This window comes from Thamnophis sirtalis, unplaced genomic scaffold (genome assembly GCF_051295495.1).
Source record: "Thamnophis sirtalis isolate CommonGarterSnake01/CBP01778 unplaced genomic scaffold, rThaSir2_p1.2 scaffold_11, whole genome shotgun sequence".
Lineage (NCBI taxonomy): Eukaryota > Metazoa > Chordata > Lepidosauria > Squamata > Natricidae > Thamnophis > Thamnophis sirtalis.
This window is the reverse complement of record NW_028261391.1, coordinates 68025711-68046319: the sequence shown is the minus strand read 5'-3', so window position 1 is coordinate 68046319 and position 20609 is coordinate 68025711. Positions and strand designations below refer to the sequence as shown.

General features: G+C 36.4%; 1 protein-coding gene across 1 annotated transcript in view; it reads right to left on the bottom strand.

Annotated features, from left to right (window-relative positions):
- Nucleotides 1-18805, bottom strand: part of MGMT (O-6-methylguanine-DNA methyltransferase) — a 196714-nt gene extending 177909 nt beyond the window's left edge. Inside the window, exons 1-2 of the mRNA XM_087725984.1 lie at nucleotides 18777-18805; nucleotides 912-1051 (exon numbers count right to left, since the gene is read on the bottom strand). Of these exons, the coding sequence (XP_087582110.1) occupies nucleotides 912-1051; nucleotides 18777-18800 (164 nt within the window). The 5' untranslated portion in view covers nucleotides 18801-18805. The remainder of the gene's footprint in view (nucleotides 1-911; nucleotides 1052-18776) is intronic.
- Nucleotides 18806-20609: the final 1804 nt, after the last annotated feature.

Genomic DNA, 20609 nt, shown 5'->3' with positions numbered 1-20609 from the left:
AGAGTAGTTAGGTAGGTAGGTAGATAAAGGGGCAGAGAGAGAAAAATAGAGAAATACAATAGGTAGGTAGGGAGAGAGGGACAGAGTGTAGGTAGGTAGGTAGGTAGGTAGGTAGAGGGATAGAGAGAGAGAAAAAGAGATAAAAAGAAATACAGTAGATAGGTGTTTCTGCTGGCACAGCACTTGATCAATGTAATTCTCATCAATCAGTTAGAGCTTCCAAAAGGAAAAAAAAGGTTTTGCATTCTGCATACCTCCCCAAAACGGCCTCTTTTTCATGAAAATGGACCCATTTTTTTTAAAAAAGGCATGAATAGCCTTGGGGGGGGGGGCTTGCAGGGTGCTCCTGTGGGGGTGCCCCCCCCAAAATGAGCAAACCCTGCCCAAATTTTACAAAAACGTGCCCATTTTTATCAAAAAAAAATGCATGCATAGCCCTATGAGGCTTATAGAGTGCTGCTGGAAAAATGCTGGGGGCATTTTTTGCCCCATTTTTTGCTCATTTCTGCCCTCCCCAGCCCTCAGGAACTCTCTGAAAGCCTCCATAAGGGTATACACGGCCATTTTGGTGAAGGGGGCAAGGCTTCGGGAGGCAAAACATGCTGTATTCGGTGTATAAGACGCACCCAGATTTTCAGCCTCTTTTTTGAGAAAAAAAGGTGCATCTTATACTCGGAAAAATACGGTAGTTAGTAGCTAATGTTTTTCTAAAAAAAATGTAATCTCTTATTTTCAGGCCATCCAACTTACAACATGTAGATTTTTTAAAAAAAAGGAAATATAAAAATGTTACCTAAATTGCAATGTTCTTGCAAGAAATTAAACCAACATTTCTCATTGAATTGTAGCAAATATCTTTTTTTAACATGCATATTTATATGTAAAAAATGATGAATTAAATTCAGACTTACCCATTTTGTGGTTCAGCTTTTCCCTTAAGGCATATCTCATGTATTCCTGTTTCACATCCAAATATCTCAATTTTTCCCAGAGGACTAAGCAGAACCACACGTCTCCTTTCACACCGAATCATCTCATCTCTGAGAGGGACCTGGTATAATAATAATAATAATAATAATAATAATAATAATAATAATAATAATAATAAATAATTTGCAGCACAATTCAGTAGCGCAAATGATCCATTGGAATTTGTGCAAAAATTTTAATATTAAAACAGCAACAAACTGGTGGGAACATCAGCCTGAAAAAGTCACCGAAAATCAGATGGTCAAGATCTTGTGGGATTTCCGTATACAAACAGACAAAATACTGGCGCATAATACACCAGACATCACACTGGTTGAGAAAAACAAGGTTACAATCATAGATATTGCAATACCAGGTGATAGCAGGGTCTCCGAGAAGGAACATGAAAAAATCGCAAAATACCAGGACTTAAAAATCGAAATTCAACGACTATGGCACAAACCAGCAGTGGTAATTCCAGTGGTAATTGGCACACTGGGTGCTATTCCAAAAGCACTGGAATTACATTTAAAACAGTTAAAAAATTGACAAAATCACCATCAGTCAAATGCAAAAAGCCGCACTGCTTGGATCTGCATGCATATTACGAAAATACGTTATGACGTCCTAGGCCCCTGGGTGGGACCCGACTAGTAACCAATGCCAAATCCGGCGAAACAACTGGCCGCTGTGATACAATTGTATAATAATAATAATAATAATAATAATAATAATAATAATAATAATAATAACAACAACAACAACAACAACAACAACATACTCAGCTGCTGTAAAAAAATCACGCAGACTGAACAACAACAACAACAACAACAACAACATACTCAGCTGCTGTAAAAAAATCGCGCAGACTGATTATAAATTGTGGCACAATTCAGTAGCACAAGCGATCCATTGGAATTTGTGCAAAAATTGTAATATTAAAACAGCAACAAACTGGTGGGAACATCAGCCTGAAAAAGTCACCGAAAATCAGATGAAAACAAGGGAAAAATATCTGCCTGTGCCTCCCAGCAATTTGCTTCCTTACAACAAACAGTACAGACAATATAGTTGTAGTTGTATTTTAATTATGTGTACTGTTGTTTATGTCCCCTTTCCCCCCTGAGTTGTTCGCCGCCCTGAGTCCCTCCTGGAGAAGGGCGGCATACAAATAAACCAAATACAATACAATACAGTTATATTTCAGACTACTTGTACAGATGCTGTTAAAATGTGCTTTCTGTATTCTCTGCTATTTAAAAGAATAGCACTTTTTAAAACAAGAGTGCTGGGCCTCTCCAGATCAAGCATTTATTTTAAAAAGCTTCTTCATTTTGTTAAGTTGTCTAGAACAGTGTTTCTCAACCTTGGCAACTTGAAGATGTCTGGACTTCAAGTCCCAGAATTCCCCAGCCAGCGAATGCTGGCTGGGGAACTCTGGGAGTTGAAGTCCGGACATCTTCAAGTTGACAAGGTTGAGAAACACTGTCCTAACCACTGCTGGGGAATTATGGGAGTTGAAGTCTGGACATCTTCAAGTTGCCAAGGTTGAGAAACACTGTCCTAACCACTGCTGGGGAATTCTGGGAGTTGAAGTCTGGACATCTTCAAGTTGCCAAGGTTGAGAAACACTGGTCTAGAACAATAATAAAGCAGTCTTTAAAAAAATAAGTCTAACAATTTGAACATTCCATAAGCATTTATAGTTGTTGACTTGCCTCCTTGCAGCAAACATCCTGATTAGCACAAGAAAAGAAATCTGCCTCCCAGCAATTTGCCATGTGGAGCAAACAGCTAGTTTCACTTTCAATTTCTCCCGATCATCAGCTGTTACAGACTGCAGGGATTGCTATAGTTTATCGAAGCCTCCCCAAGCCCCCCCCCCCTTTGCTGCAAAGAGGTAAATTGCTGGGAGTCAGAAGCCAAAGAGTGGGGGCAGGGTGAGTGGTGCTACATTCGGTGTATAAGACGCACCCAAATTTTCACCCTCTTTTAGGGGCGGGAAGTGCATCTTATACTCCGAAAAATATGGTATGTACAGTATATTGACAAATAATTCTTTTCCCAAAGAAACTATATTTTAAACATTGTTTGCAGCTAGCTTTGCCCAACGAGCAACTAAAAATATTATCAAGCACTGTGTGCTGTGATAGCATCATCAACTTACTAACAGAGATTTCAATAAAAATTCTGTTCATAATATATTAGATTGTCCAACAGATGCGGAACAATTTCTTCCTCACAGTCATGGAAGGGATTCTCCAAGCCTCCTATCCTTAAGAAGCCACATCACCTAAAAAGGATTGTGGGACGGCTATTAACAGACACAACAAAGGTGGCAAAGTATTGATGCTTTGCTACCTTTACTGTTACAGTGTAGGCCTTAACAGGGCTTTAACACATGTTTGGTAGCGTTCATCCCCTATTCAATTCTAGCAATAGTCGGGGTATTATTATTTTTTAATTTCATCTCTCTTAACTCTTCCCTAAATCATATGGAATCATATGGAAGGGTGAAAAGATGACCTGGGTACTTGAGAGACCGCCTGCTAGGCCCAATTACCTCCCAAAGACCCATTAGATCTCACAGGGTTGGCCTCCTCCGGGTTCCGTCTACCAGCCAATGCCATCTGGCTACGACCCGGGGGAGGGCCTTCTCTGTGGCAGCTCCGGCCCTTTGGAACGAACTCCCCGCAGAGATTCGGACCCTCACCTCTCTCCAGGCCTTCCGAAAAACCGTTAAAACCTGGCTGTGTCGGCAGGCCTGGGGTTGATGAGCTCCCGTCCCCTCTCGACTTGTGTGGCTGTTGGCTATTTTAAATCCTGTCTTGTACTTTTGTGTTCCCTTTCCCCCTTTGAGTTGCTCGCCGCCCTGAGTCCCTCCGGGAATAGGGCGGCATATAAATAAAACAAATCTCAATCTCGCATAAACACAATCTGATTGAAAAGCTCAGCGATTCCTATTCCAAACAGTGACCAATGCTTCAGATCAACTGTATAGCAGACTACTCCCCAACTCCTTCTGAAACCTGTCTGGGTTCATTATTCACCCAGGGAGGACCAATCTAATAGGTTCTGCCTCCCTATAGTGGAAGGCAATTGCAGTTAGACTTATATACCGCTTCATAGGGCTTTCAGCCCTCTCTAAGCGGTTTTACAGAGTCAGCATATCGCCCCCAACAACAGTCCGGGTCCTCATTTTACCCACCTCGGAAGGATGGAAGGCTGAGTCAACCCTGAGCCGGTGAGATTTGAACAGCCGAACTGCAGTCAGCTGAAGTAGCCTGCAGTGCTGCATTTAACCACTGCGCCACCTCGGCTCCAGGCGGAACCAGAGAAACTCTTGGTAATTGCAGTGTGATCTAAGCATGACAAGCCAGGCACCAATAGCTCCCTCAATTTCAGATCAAATTAACACTGCTCCAACAGAAACTAACCTGGTGTGTGACCACTCACCCAGGTTGGGATCCAGATGACCTGGGATACATCCACGGGTGCCATGGAAACTATGAGTTCCTGAGCTACCTCAGACCCCATTCCCAGAGAGGGAAGTCTCTTGGCAGCCAACAGTCTTTCTAATGCAACCACTGAGGAACCCCCACCAAAGGAGGGAGGGAAAGGAGAAGCGGGGAGAGATGTATTGCAGCAAAAGAGCGCATAGTATACAAAGAGGCTGTCTCCATGTGTGCAGGTGTGGCTAATGCAGCAAGTGAACCACACACACCACCAGCAAAGCAAACACCCTCTAGGAACACAGCCCAAACAGATCCGAAACCAAGTCCAGCTTCAATCCAGGTATGTGCCGACCCAGACATTGTCTGACATTCAGTAAAGCATATAATCAGAATGCTAATATGCAGAGAGTTGGTGTGTAGCTATTTTCTATGCTGCTTTTACCCACATATTAAATATTTCGTTGTTGTTCAAAGTACAGATCGCAACTAATACAACTAAAGATTTTGTATAACGTGTATGCTAAGGCCATATTAGACAATATTTTGAAATGTGAGAAATTAGAAGTCAGAGCCGAAGTTTCAGTCAAGTTCGAAGTGATGGCTGCGATTGGGATACATCATGAAAACAACTATGAGTATATTATAAGAATGTGTAAAACAATCTGAATTCAAATTATTTCAGATACAAATGATTCTTGGGGATTCTGAGAAAAATAGATCATGTTCTGAAGTTTCCTCCAACCTCAGGAGAAAACAGGACATTTCAATTCCATACCATGTTGACTGTTCTGACATTCAGTAATTGGCTTGTTTGTATTTTTTAAGTCCTCATAGGCTTTGAGGTAGAATTAATCAATAAAACAGCAGGCACAGATTTTATACTTGCTGCCACTGGCTGGAACTGGCTGAGGAGAAGGAGGATGGTAGTGCTAGGGAGATTCCATTAAGCACATGTTCAGAGACTAAAAACAGTTTTGAACTTAATAAAAAGGCTGCTGCCTCTTTGGTATGTGAATTTACTGCTCTTTTTATATATTCATTCGTTTGCTTGTTGGGTTTTGCAGGGCCAGTTGCCAAATAAAAGTGTTGTGCTTTTGATTTTGTAACATTATTGAGCTTTCTTTGCATTAAGAAATTTCAAGGCAATAACCAGAAAACCACATTTTTGTTATTGGTCTGCTATTCATTGGCTATTCTACCAAAGTGAATAGAATTAGCACGGCTAGCTTCTTTTTCCAGGAAGGGATCTATGGCGTTTGTGCAGGCAGACCAATCTATAACAAGTGCTTGTTTGTGAGAGGAATTTGTTAAAACATTTTTTTTTTAAATTTTACTTGGCCAATACTTTTGGTAAGTTGAGTAACAGAAGGCAGTTGACATGGGAGAGGCTGGAGCTTGAGAATCAAATACAAAGGAGGAATTGTGAATCCCTATTATTTCCCTATGGTGGAACACATACAATGTTTTGGCTTTTCTCCTATAGAACAAAATGCTTGTTTCATTTAATGTCCACCCTTACTGCTTGACTGAAACCCCAAAATGTAGAACATCAGGAACCGGTTCTTTTCCTGACACCCAATTCTTATAGAATTCATGAATTGACATTTTTTAACTACCATGATCCCTAAGACTCGGGCTCATCTTACTCCTGAGAACTGTCAACAGTATACTAGCCCTGCTACATAAAACAAGATTATTTTACAGCTTCCAACTAGACACAGTGCTGTAGAGTGACAGTTTGTCACGAAGCACTGAGGGCTGTGGCAGTACGGTTTTGAGCACAAATGTCGGTTTTTAAACGGTTCTGTCTTGGCAAGCGGAAGCTTAAAATGTGTCACACCATCCCAGAATCTCACTCTCTGTAGGACACTAAAGCCAAGTTAATCCTGCCATTATATAGCAAATTTGCAACCTGTTGGTATATTTCAATCTAATTATTGCATATGAATTTGCTACACAGCAAAAACTACATCGAATGAAACAAGATATTCAGCAGCGATCAAGCAAGAAATATGGTGACGGCCATTTTTATATTAAATTGTTTTTATTGCATTTATTATGCAACTGTGAAACTGGGTAATTTTTTAAAAAAATGAAGCCCGTGCAATTCTTTGTTTTTCCCAAATATACTTGGAGGTTTACTACTGGGAGTTGAGTGGCATATACATTTAATAAATAGTCATCATTATAATTATAAAACATGGAACGTCCTTCACAATACATAAAAGTTGGGCTGTATCATTAGGAGTGTGTATCGCTTATCAACAAATTGTGTGGTCTGATTTGAGTTGTCACCTGAGAATAAGTTTAACTCATAATGATCAAGATTAATAAATATTTTATTGTTAATTAAACTCTTAAGTTTAATTTTGGATGATTTTGAGTTACAGGATAGGTGATTTTCTATCCTATATCTTTCTCATTGGAACCATTTTTTATTTATTTTCTTCTTATATTGTGATATGGGGTTTTATTGTGGAATTTATCTTAGGAAAAGATAAGGAAAAGAAAAAAATGGCATGAATAGATTCTAAAAGAACTAACACTCTAATATTTTCACCTACATATTGTGTTAAAATGTCTGCTACTCAGACATCGGGTACATTATGGTAGTTACATTATAACACCAAATTCTAATGAAAGGAAAATACCAAAGAGAAACATTATATGAGATTATGCAAAATCTCTTACGCATTTTTAAGATAATCAGTAGGCAAGCACAATGCCACAGCCCTTCAACTTGGTCCAGACCTTTTGGAAAATTAAGCAGACAATCCACTTGGAAAGTTCACTGTCATATTGTGAACATGATTTATTTTTTATTCCTTGGTTTTCATTTCAACTGAATAATTCCAACTAAATATTTCTTTTCAGGCAATTTTAGAGATGTATACTTTTAAGAATGAATATTTGAACTTAGTTTAAATCTTTTTTTTAATTGAAAATTTTGGGGAAAAAAACTTTTACAAATGTTTACCTCCCTCCTCCTACCCTCCCCCCCAACCCCCCAACCATCCCTCCCCCCGACTTCCCAGAACCAATATAGGGTATAAATCCTTAACAAAGATATTCTAAGATAAACTTTTTAAAAAAAGGTCATTTGAGCTTTAACTCCTCTTTGCTAGGCTAGCTCTAAACAGATTATATAATTCCTTGTTTCTTCAGTCATAAACTATCTGGAATTTCTTAGTCCCGTATTTATTTTGAGTATAGTCAATCCATCTTCTCCACTCCAGTTTATATCTCTCGTTTGAATGGTCCTTGAGATATGCTGATATTTTAGCCATCTCTGCTAGGTTTGTTACTTTTAATGTCCATTCTTGAATAGTAGGCAAATCTTCCTTCTTCCAGTATTGTGCCACCAAGAGTCTTGCTGCAGTTATTAAATGCAAAATCAAGTTAGTCTCCATAACTGTGCAATCAATAATTATACCTAACAAGGATAACTGAGGGGTAAACTTTATCTTTTTTTAAGAACATTTTGCATAATCCATCATATATTTATCCAAAATGCTTTTACCTTTTTACAAGTCCACCATATATGATAGTATGTAGCATCGAGACAATCACATCTACAGCATTTAGGTTGTAAATTCGGATACATAGAAGCCAACTTTTAAGGATCTAAATGCCATCTATAAAACATCTTATAAAAGTTTTCTCTCAAATTTTGGGCTTGTGTAAATTTTACATTTCTTACCCAAATCTTTTCCCATGTATCCAACATTATTGGTTCTTCAAAATGTTGTGCCCACTTTATCATACAGTCTTTAACTAATTCTGTTTCCGAATCCATTTCTATTAATGCATTATATAGTCTCTTTATATGCATCGGACTTTGATCCCTAGCTATCTAAGTTTAAATCTTTTTCATGCCAATTAGTTCTGTGTTTTTGTTGTTTATACAAATTGTTCTACTGCATAATTATTTCTCCTTTGAAAGAATATTCAAGAGAAAGCTATTAGCTTAATAACATACTATTTTCTTCATTTGCTTTCTGGGAAGGCACCATTGGAACAACAATCTTCATATCATTGAGTAAAAATGATTCTATTAAACTTTTAATATTTCTCCAGTTCAAAATTTAAGAATTACTTCATTTTTTAAAAAAGGAACTGTATGGTAAAGTATAAATTTTTATGGTAAAGTATAAATTGAAAAGATGTTTAAAACTTAGAAGCATAACAAATTTTCTTTTTAAGCTATAATAAACCTATCTATTGGAACTTATTTTAGCTTTTATAAAAAGAAAGAGTATCTCTTTTTAATACAAATTAACTGCTTTTTATCTTCTATAATATAGAACATGATTCATTTTAGAATAGTACTTTTATTTTTAACTAATGGGATCTAATGATCTTGGCTGTTTTTGTAAGCAACATATATCCTGGTTTTGATCACCTTGGATATAAAAGAGCTGGCATACTGTATAAAATATATAGAAAATATATTTTTGTATTATGAAACACGGTATTTCTAGTTCCAATTACCATGACATTTGCCAATCTTTTATGTCAGAATATCTCATCATTGTAAGATATACAAGGGATAGAGAATGGGGGTGGGGGGCAGGTAAACTATCTTGAGAATAGTTCCCCCCCAAAACTTATATAATTAAAATGGCATTATCCCAACAAATATGTGAGAATACTGTGTACATACCGATAGTTCATTGTACCTAAATGCTAAAACTAGAACCCTTGTGTTAGCTAACCAAATTAAGTCGTTGTCATTAATAATGTATGAGTACCAAAAAGGTGTACACTTCAGAACATGTATCAGAGCAAATATTAGGATGATTTATGACTTAATGTTCTGTACAAAAAAAATGATTTTCATGGTATAGTTTTGTAACCTTGAAAAAGTGTGTTTTATTGGCACCGTGCCTTTCAAGGTCAAAGATACTCTCCCAATTTTAGGAAAAGATGGTACAAAAAGGGAAATAGGCTGCATTGAAATGATGTACATTTTATTTCTTTAAAAATTAGATATCAAACTCAGAAATACTACAGGATTTAATTCTATATTTACAAGCCTTTATGAACAGAAAATATTTCAAAATAATATTATTATTACAACTGACTGGACCCTAAAAGAAAATAAAACGTTCAATTTCAGTTTATTGAAGGTCTTAAGTGTCTTTTTTCCTCCACAGTATAGGTAATCCTTGCCTTACAACCATTCAATTAGTGACTTTCAAAGTTACGGCATAGGAAAAAGTGATTTTTGACTTCTATAAGATACAATTTTAATGAGTATCTGTAGTAGAAAATTATATCTAAGAAAAAACAAAGGCTGAATGCAAAAAAAGCTCTATTAAATACAGTTATTCTGGTGTAAACATACCTGAGAGTCCATATAAATTCATCATAAATGTGTTTATCAAAATCAGCACATATGAATATAGACTTGGGGAGGCATTGTATTCAGATTATGCATCTTTTTTACACACAGATCATCACTTCAGGATAAGTAAAACTGTAAGGATTTCTGTGTCTGCATTACTATGATTTATTTTTGAAAAGAAATGAAAAGAGGATCGAAAATTTAAATTCAAAAGGTCTTTAGAGAAAGAAAAAAATACAATCACAGTACGCAAAAACCTTTGATAATCAACTATTTTTAAAATACAGAAATGGAACTTGCTAATGAGCCCAAAAATTTTAAAAACATCTGATTAAAACAAAAATAGATTATATTAATGACCTTTTCTTTCCAGACGTTACCTGGTTAAACAAAAGTTCTACAGAACTTTTATAATAACTATCGATTATGAATTACAAAGTCTAGACTAATTGAATCTGACTCATCTCACTGGAAGAGGAGCTTTTTGTAAGGGCAAACTGAATGATCACATAAGACAAATAAAATAAGGTATATTTTACCTTCACCTCTTTTTAAGATATTTTCAAATAAAAAAGCTGACATGTTTTTTTAGATTTTTTTTTTATTAATGTGACGTTATTTTCAAATCTTTCTGACAAGTTTTATTTTAATGTGATGTGGTAATTAGTTATGAAAGCCAAGTGCTTTGGAAACATGCCAGATATAATAGTTTTCTAAATTTAATGTATGTGTAGTCTACACTGTTTACTTACCTAGCTTGCTTGTTTCCCATCCCTTGCCAGAGCCTATGTGGTTAATAACATCAATACGAAAAACCATATTATTCAGACCTACCAAGTACATATAAACATATCAGAAATAATAAAAAGCAAAAACACAAAAGTCATGCACCCATGAATTTTGCCTGCAATTGGAAAGCACTCTCCCCAGCCTTTTCTTAAGGCCCAGGAGGGATAAGGTGAACAAATCTCTGATTGAAATGAAAAGAAGAATGGGGGCAGCTACTGAAAATTTGCAAAACATCTACCACTGAATTTTCAGCAAAGTTTAGTATAGCTACAATTAGGGAACAAGGTAGATTTTGCTTTTAAACAATGAACACTGTTTATTTTCCCCACAGGAACCGTTCTTCCCTTATAAATAAAATGGAAGAGCTAATCCAAATGACCACACAGATTACATTATATTACTAAACTTGCCCATGCTCTTGATGATGGTTACTTCTAGATAGGAAATCTAAAAATAGTCCTATCAGGATAAATAAAAAGGCCTTACTATATATACCTTTGCTCTGCTGTGAGCCAACAGCTGTGTTATTCACTTAATTTTGAACATCTTGAAACTACCAACCCTAATTTTCCCAAGTTTTCAAATTCTTCATATTCTTCTCTTCCCCACTTTATATTTCTAAGAAAGTTTTTCTGGCTCTTTATTTCACTATATACACCACATTTTTTCTCTTTTATCCCATATATCCAGCTTTTGCGTAGTTTTTGCCTGGTCTTTCCATTCTAAACCTTAACTACCAAAGAATGTCACTTCTGTAATTCTGGATAATATCCAGCAGATTACCTCTAGCCATGATGGCAAACTTATGGCACACGTGCCAGAGGTGGCACGCAGAGCCCTCTCTGTGGACATGCGCGCCGGTGCCAGCTACTCTTCCGGGTTCTGTCCTATGCATGTGTGCTGGGTAGCTGGTCTGGCATGCATGTGCGCTGGCCAGCTGGTCTTCACATGAACCTCCTGAACCTGGAAGAGAGCAGCTGGTCGGCGCACATGCACGCCAGACCAGCTCTCTGGTGTGACTGCGCACAACGGAACCCAGAAGAGCATCTGGCTGCTGGCTTCCGGGTTCTGGTGCTCCAGTGTGCACATTCCAGTTCCGGCACTCAGTGCCAAAAAGGTTAGCCAATACTGACCTATATAGTAAGTCTTCACAAGGCATCTTTTCACTCTACCTATATATAAACAATGAGTATAAACAATTGATTTGGAGAATCTTGGTGACATTAAACATTTAACTAAGGTTTGTGGCTCACAAAAGACCCAGTTCTAGTAATCACTTCTGATTCTACAAGGAATCAAGGCATTCTTTCTATCTTCATCAGGTACAAAGAAAAACCAAGCACAGCTGACAATTGCCCAACATGCTGAAATCTCATCATGGATTTTAAGGGATATCAAGAAGAGAAGAAACTAATTAAAGTTGAAATATCCTGAATATAATCTTTATCTGTTGACTCAGCTCAAGAGATTAAATCCCTATATACTTGGTTATATGAGAGAAAGAGGAGAGATTAGTGATCCCTTCCCAGCTGTTAAGGAGCAATACCTGAATATAGATTTCTTGTGGGACACCATAAGGGAACACGAACATGTGATAGGAATGATGTCAGTTCCCCAAAGACATCAATTCAAACTTATACAGAAATAAAGACATCTCCATACTTCTATATACACCAGAGAGCGTATAACAGCATGATACCTTTATTAGTGTCCAAAGCAGAGGAATAACAGACTACGATAGTCCATCCCAGCAAGGAAAATAGAAGCACTGTAGATATGTAATATTTCTAATCTGTTAAATTAACATTAATATCTCCATTCGGTATCTATAAAGAACTGCCACCAGTTGAGACAAGGTCTTATATGATTATATAACCCACAAGACATTTTGTCAATAGTTCAAGCATATTATTCAATTATTCTGTTTTGCATTAATTGATATAAAAATTCATATTATATTTAATTACTCTTGTTTATAGCCAATCATTTTGGTTATGTTTTATGGTTTTATAGTTTGGGTTGTTGAGTTGTGGGTTTCTCAATTTTGTGTTTTAAGACGGGCAGTCATGCGAATAATTTAAATTAAAGAAATAAATACTGTTGTTTCTCATGAAATTGAAAATTGAGTGAGATGCCATAAGATTTCATTTTCATCCTTATAATCATCAACATTATAATTTGAAGGTAGAAAAAAATGTTATCAAACTTTCGGATAAAACAGAATTGTAAAACTGTATAGCTAATGTTGTAGAAGTCAAAAATAATATTCAATACAAACTTGACTATTTAGAAACATGGGTAGAAAATAACAGAATGACATTCAACTGAGACAACCAAAGTTTTTGTTCTTAAGGAATAAAAATCAACAACAAAGATATTTGGAAAGGGAAATATCTAATTTTGCAAAAGAAATTGTGGAAACGTTTTTAGAATAGTGTCAGCTGCCATTTCACGCTTGCGCCTCGCAACCATTCAGTATCAGCTGCCATGGACTCATAGAGGGGCTGGATGGGAGCGGAGATGCTTTGAGGGAAACAAAACTTCACTGTATCTCTCCAAGGTGGACTTCAAGGACAATTGGCTTGGGAATGGAACCTATGACTGAAGTGACCATTCTAAAAATATCTTGTTTGTATTTGAGTGGACATGGGGGCACAGTGACGGGAGGTAACTAAGGGAGGGAAAAGTTAGACTTGGACTTTTGGCACAAAACTTTTGGTTTTAGTTTTGGCTATACATTACTGTAATTAATTTGACTTCTACTAAACTATATGTCAGCGTTCCAAGTATCATGCAGAATTAAATTAGAGTCCAAGGCAAACGATCCTTTTTTCTCCAATTTAATAAGACAGACATCTTAGGCACATCTGTGTTAATCCCAATACTGGAAATGACATCAGAATTCAACCCAGTTAAAAGTTCATGATCTTGTCCCCACACCCACAATCCATCACATGGTCCAATCTCCTTCTTCCACGCTGACGTCCATGCCCAGCTTCTTCCGGTCAGGTGTGAAAGTGCGGAGACAAAGGATGACCTTGACTTCTAGCAAAGAATGAAAACAATACATTCCAACATCTCACTCCTGTCTATTCCCCCCTCCCATTGACTATACTTAAAGAAACGGCATAATGAAATAAGAGAAAGTGTGGCAGGCCAAAATTCTAAAAGGAATATAAATGCAGACCTGACACTATATCTTTCTCAGTAAATGGAGTTAAGGATCATTCTTACTTAGATATTCAAGCTAAGTAAGTAGTATCTGAATAATTGGAGAGGAATAAACAAATGGTGTTATTTAAAAAGGCAAATGTAATCATCAGATATAACAATTACTTCAATTCTCTACTGATCACTGATAAAAAATTAACAAAAAGTCATACAGAAGAAGGTTAAGACCTCTCCTATGTTAGCCCAATGAACAGGCCACAAAATAATGAATTAAGTTACTGAAAACAGATTCCAATTCAATGCTAGTTAAAGAAACCTGGAACCAATTACCCAGAAAAATCACCCGTTCCTTGGCACTTAATATTGCCAAGAATATTGAATTCTAAATTCAAATCAGATTTTCCAATCCACTGATGTCTATGGAGATTTTCAGTCATTCAGATCATGGTTGTCCCAAAGGTGCTTTTTCAAGAGGCAAATGGACTTTTGGGGGATTTTTTTTTTTGAAGATGTTTCACTTCTCATCCAAGAAGCTTCTTCAGCTTTTCCAACCATCCAGTCGGAGCTGAAGAAACTTCTTGGATGAGAAGTGAAACATCTTCAAAAAAAAAAAAAATCCCCCAAAAGTCCAGCTTCAAAGAGCAAAAAAGGAAGTTCAGTTGCCTCTTGAAAAAGCACCTATGGGATAATCCACTGATAGATGAGAAATATCAGTATTGACACATTACTTTTTAAGCCAGCAAAAATCAACATATATTGACATTTTCATTTTTTCTTTATTACTTATTCTGAATAATTTTTTTCACAATCCAAAGTTAACTTATTTCCGTATCATATAAAATTCAACGACAGCAGTCTAGTGGGGAGAGACTGAAAAACTTTAGAAAAAAAAAGATGCGAGTTCTTAAGCAGCCAAGAAGCAAGGATTAAGGCAAAGTTGCTAGATGTTTTAGAACAAAAGGACAAAAAGGAGTAGGCAGTTACAACAGCTGATACTCCATCCACAAAGGAGTACAACTATTCCGCAATATATTCTGGCTGTTTTCACTAACTGCCTGTCCTATGTCCAAAATATTCTTTTTTATCAAATGAACCGTCACCATAGCGGCAAAACCAGCAACTTTTAAAAAAATGCCTTGACTGTCAGATGTGTCATTTAATCATCAGAAGTGGTCATATGATCCAAATCAACAATGAAACAAATGAACCATGAAAGCAGTAATAATTCCCACATTTAAGAAAATTGTATTTGTTGACCAACTCCAACACGACAGCCATATTCCATGGTTCAATGCCCACTACAGGCTTGTCACTTGAGGGCAGAAATAAATGTGAAATAAAACACATCAACATTAAGCAAAATATAGAATCGTTTTTTTCTAAAAAAAAAAAAAAAATCTGTTAAGAAATTTCAAGGCATAATTCCATTCTTAAATCAGATGCTTTCAAATAGTAAAACTGGAATGTTCTACTACTACAGGAAAAAAGTTGAATTACACTTTTAGGTTAAAATCCATGAGTTTGTCAATGTAGAGATCAGGAAAAGAAAAACTGATTCAACGCAGAGAAAATAATACCTAAAGGAAAAGCCTTGTTAAATAGCTTTGACAAGTGAGCTAATGAGCAAAATCTGAAAGTCTGCACAATTTTAACTTTACAATGTTCTGTCTATACTTCTTTAAAAGTGCAATGCTTTTTGTAAAATGTTGGAGTTGGAGGGCTTATAGGGTTTGGTGAAATAGTAGCAACAGTTTTCTAAAGAATTAGCCAAGGCAGAGAAATGGACTGTAGAGAAGAAAATATCTGCATACCATTTTATACATTCCCTCCTATAAAGAACCATATATATCTCAAGGGGGGGGGGGGAGGGAGGGAGAGAACCATTGTTTAAAAGATTTGACAAGTAAGCTAATGAGCAAATTTTCTAGGGGGTGTCTAGGGGATAGGGAAAAACAGCCATTTACATTGACCAATATTTTATACATAAATCTGCAACAAAAGGTAAAATATGATATAATTTAATCTCAATCATATCAGCATATGCTCCAGCTGCAGACAATCACAAATCTCTCCTTGCCTTTTCTTTTTACTCTTCACAGGATGTTCTCCCACAGGAACAATAGCCATCTAAATTCCATGTTCTGCACTGCCCAAACTCACTTCATGATCACTAGAAATGAGCATAGCACTTCCAAAAACCAATTGCTTTCCAGACATGAAAACAGAATGGCAAAGCAAATTATATATAATATGCTCTTATTGAAATGGACAAAATTTCAGAGAAGAGTTTTCTCATGTTATTTGACAAGCTCAAATCAGAACAAACTAAGAGAAAAGGCAACTAGGCATAACACAATAAAAGATATTACCTTTGCAATGTATTATTGCTGCCAATTATATCATTTCAGCTTAATTTCAAAAGCACAATCAGGCTCAACTGTAAGTTTCTTTTTTAAATTTCAAACTGTATTACATTAAGGCAATAACTCACCTTCCAGCTATAATATTGGTCTCTCTTATTGCAAAAAATACATTTCATAAATACTTCATTGACAAGTCAGGCTAATTCAGGTTAATTTTATTGTATTTTGGTACTATCTCACATTTGTGTGCAATTACCTCTATAATTTTATTGCTAACACCAGAAAATAATCATACCAATTATTTGAAAAAGAAAGCATATAAATTCTAAGTCACAGTTGCTGGCATTTGTGATAAAATAGCAGCTTTATCTCTGAAAGTGGCAGGGACATCAGATAAATCATGCATCAGTCAAGTGCAGCTGACCCCCAAGTGCATTGCACAATATCAGAAGTGCTTCAAAAGAAACTTTCCTGGATCATCCATCATCCTCCATAATACTAAAATAGCTACACCTGAAAAGTCAGAACTAGAGGATAATAGTAATAATAATCCATCCAAGCAATATGTGTAATCCTATTAACAATATTTCTCTTTAACTTCTAAACTGAGCTATGACACACTAAAATCAGCTCAGAAGCAAATAAGACTATTTCCACTGCCATTGTTAAAACAGATTCAGACAATTGTTTTGCAATAATTGTAAAATTGTTATCTATGTAACATATATAAAATCTGATGCTAAAATAAATTGTATATTCATTGGATATTTGCTAATCTTAAAGAGTTGGTCAAACATCTCCAAAGAAAAATGTTGTTGACATTCTGAATTGTATATTATATGGAAGTGGCTATAAATCTTAACATTCATAGTACACAGGAACAAGGAAAGCTGAGTTTGAAATTGGGCTTATGTAGAACTAAAGCAAGAACTAAGAGCCTGGGCAGGAATTGATGCCATATTTTTAACATCCAAAATACAGCACAGTATAACTATTTATATATATATATATATATATATATATATATTTATTAGCTGAACTTTTTATCATTCACATTAGTACAGCAAACTTACCTCATTTAAGAGTGATATAAAATGTTTTTTTTTTAAAAAAAAACTAAAAGTGAAACCAGGGAGAGGAAGTTAAATGAAGAATTTTTAGATCCTCTACATCAGGAGTATCAAACTCACAGGGCACAGCCCAGATGCATTCATGCGCTGGCCACGCATGTCACGTGACAACATGACGCCGTGAGTTTGGCATCCCTGCTCTACAAATTACACAACTTCCCACCCCATTTTAACACGAAAAGCTGGGATATATAAAATCACAATAAACTTTTTATGCTCATTAACTATGGAAAAAATGGTCACTATTACTACCGAATTTAGAGTGAGGGAGTTTGTACTGAGCCTGTTTTTTGAAGAAGATATATATCCTCTCCACTATAGGGAAGTATATAATGACAGCCAGATTAATCAGGTTAAATTGTGGAAAACAGTCTATTTTCAATTATAGGTTCCACAAATTAAAAGGAATAAGACTTATTTATTGTTTTTTGGCACTTTGGCGGCGTCCTTAAAATGCTATTTTCTCTTGCCCAAGAATCCTAGAGCTGGGACAAAATTCAGGAGTGATTTTCAATAGATTCTGCAAGCCATTACTGATTGTCAGTAATAGCATAAACACAAAAACTCTAATTCTACATGCATGCTTAATATTATCCTGCAATATAAAGCAAACCTCTAAGAGTGAAACATAAAGAGGAAATTTAAATATCGTTTATAATTTTCCACGGATTTAAGTAATTAAGTGAGGGATTTATGAATAGGCATGTAGACAACATTGCAATTCATCATGTAAAGAGTCAAAAAATTAAAATAGATTGTAAGAAAAAAATACTATGATTTCATATTAATAATTTTTCTATGGTTTTATTCTTGTGAAGTGTGGAATTGTAGAAGGCATACCCTAAATCAAGCCAATCTGTAGAAACTGTCAAATAAATTAAAAAGCAGAAACTCTCACACCTGCTGGGTTTGACTTATTATGTGATTTGTAAATATGAGTTGCACTGAATTAACACACATTTTGAACAAGCTCTCTTACCATCAGAAAGGGACAAATGAAGGAGGGAAAGAAAAGAATATTTTTCAAATAACATATTCATACCTTATGATTTTTGTAACGTACTCTGCATTTAAATGGGACATCAGCTACCAATGCTGCCGTTTGATAAACTATTGTTAAAATATATTGCTGTGTAGAATTTATACATCCATTAAATACACAGAATATCAAACACTACACATGGATTCACAATATCAATGTGAAGACAAAACTTTAGATTTTATTTCTTTTGCTTTTAAGAAGATTAATCTAGTCGCAGAAGGGCAGAAAAGGCTCAGTTAACCCTAAAAGTACAGCAATGTTCAATTAGGTTATGCTCTGTGGAAGATAAATATGTGATGCAGAGAGGTCTACTGCTGCCTGTTACCAACCATGACAGAGTTACTGAGATTTACAATGCAGCATCAATCTTGTCGACTGGATTTTTAACACTGACTGCTGGACACTGGGGAAGGATGCCAACTTTGTTATGTGAATTCTTCTCCAACATTATTACTTTGCGCGTCGGCTTAAATGCACTATTTTTCTCCCACCACCCTTACAGCAACTTACTTGTTTATGCAGTTCTGAAGCCATGTCAAATGCCTAAGAGAAAAGAAAAGAATGAAACTCATTAAGAAAAAAAAACACACAAAAGCATTCATTTATAAGCAGCTGTGTACAACAATGTCATGGCTCATGGTACGTCTTCTTTTGTTGTATACAAACTCACGAAAAACTGATTCCACATTTCGCAGCCTGACATAGAAAATGGGGGTTTTCTTTTCTATTGAGCAAACAGGAATTTTGAAGTTCAGCAAGGTCATTTATCATCTGTAATGAGTCATAATCACCAAATGACTATATGAAGCTTTCTTTCATCACTTGTCTTGTGAAATAGAAATCCACAGGAAAGATCAGCAACTTAAGATCCATTCAAAAACCTGTAAAAATAGTTCATTCCAGCTATTATACTCCCTGTGTGTGTGTATGCGTGTGTGTTTGTGTGTCTCTGTGCCACTTCTCTGTTTCCATTATTTCTAGTCAGGCTAATTTCTTGTATTGTATTTGTATTTGTATTTAGTTTATTTGTATGCCGCCCTTCTCCAGGAGGGACTCAGGGCGGCGAACAACTCAGGGGGGAAAGGGGACATAAACAACAGTACACATAATTAAAATACACGAAAATCACACAGCCATACCAGTCGAGAGGGGAAGGGAACTCATCAACCCCAGGCCTGCCGGCACAGCCAGGTTTTGACGGCTTTCCGGAAGGCCTGGAGAGAGGTGAGGGTCCGGATAGCAATAGCAATAGCAGTTAGACTTATATACCGCTTCATAGGGCTTTCAGCCCTCTCTAAGCGGTTTACAGAGTCAGCATATCACCCCCAACAATCTGGGTCCTCATTTTACCCACCTCGGAAGGATGGAAGGCTGAGTCAACCCTGAGCCGGTGAGATTTGAACAGCCGAACTGCAGAACTGCAGTCAGCTGAAGTGCCTGCAGTGCTGCATTTAACCACTGCGCCACCTTGGCTCTCCGCGGGGAGTTCATTCCAAAGGGCCGGAGCTGCTACAGAGAAGGCCCTCCCCCGGGTAGTAGCCAGATGGCATTGGCTGGTGGACGGAACCCGGAGGAGGCCGACCCTGTGAGATCTAACGGGTCTTCTTCCACTCAAGGGCAGAATGATTTAGATTGGTTTACCCATCAGTTATTTACATCCTGGTCAAAATTACCATTTGGAAGTCGGCTCCATTTATTTCAGCAAAGCCTATTTCAAAAGAACTTGTTTTTATTACGATGGTCTAAAACGCTGATAGAAAATGACAAACAAACTCAATACTAAAGAACTTGCCTATCTGAAGTCACCTGTCTCTCTAAAACTTTTTTACCAGTTTGCCTTACCAGTCTGCAGTTATAACAACCTAAGTTACAATGAAAAATGTAGATTAGCTTCGTTTTGTTTGCTGGAGGCCTTCTCTTTGCTAATTCAGACACGTATACACAGGGAATATTCTCAGATCTTAATTAGAGGGGTGGGGATGTTGAATTTTTAACAAATGGACTTCTCCCAAGTGTTTTAGTTAAACGTGTGTTAAAAATAAAGAGCTCTGAACAGCCTGAATAGAAATTATATCCCCTTTCAATCATGCTAACCCAATTTAGTACAGGTAATGTGACCAGCCAAGACCTAGATTTCTAAAATAAAATGGAGAAGTATATTTTTTTTAAAATTGAGATAATCTATTTTTATAGTCATTTAAGCTTACTTTCTACGAAGAAAATCATTTGCAAAAAATAAACTCACAGCATTCATTTTCTTATAATCACAAATTTTAAATTTTGCTACCAAGAAGTATGATTAATTTACTGATTAATTTACTCACCTAACTTTGTTTTTATCAA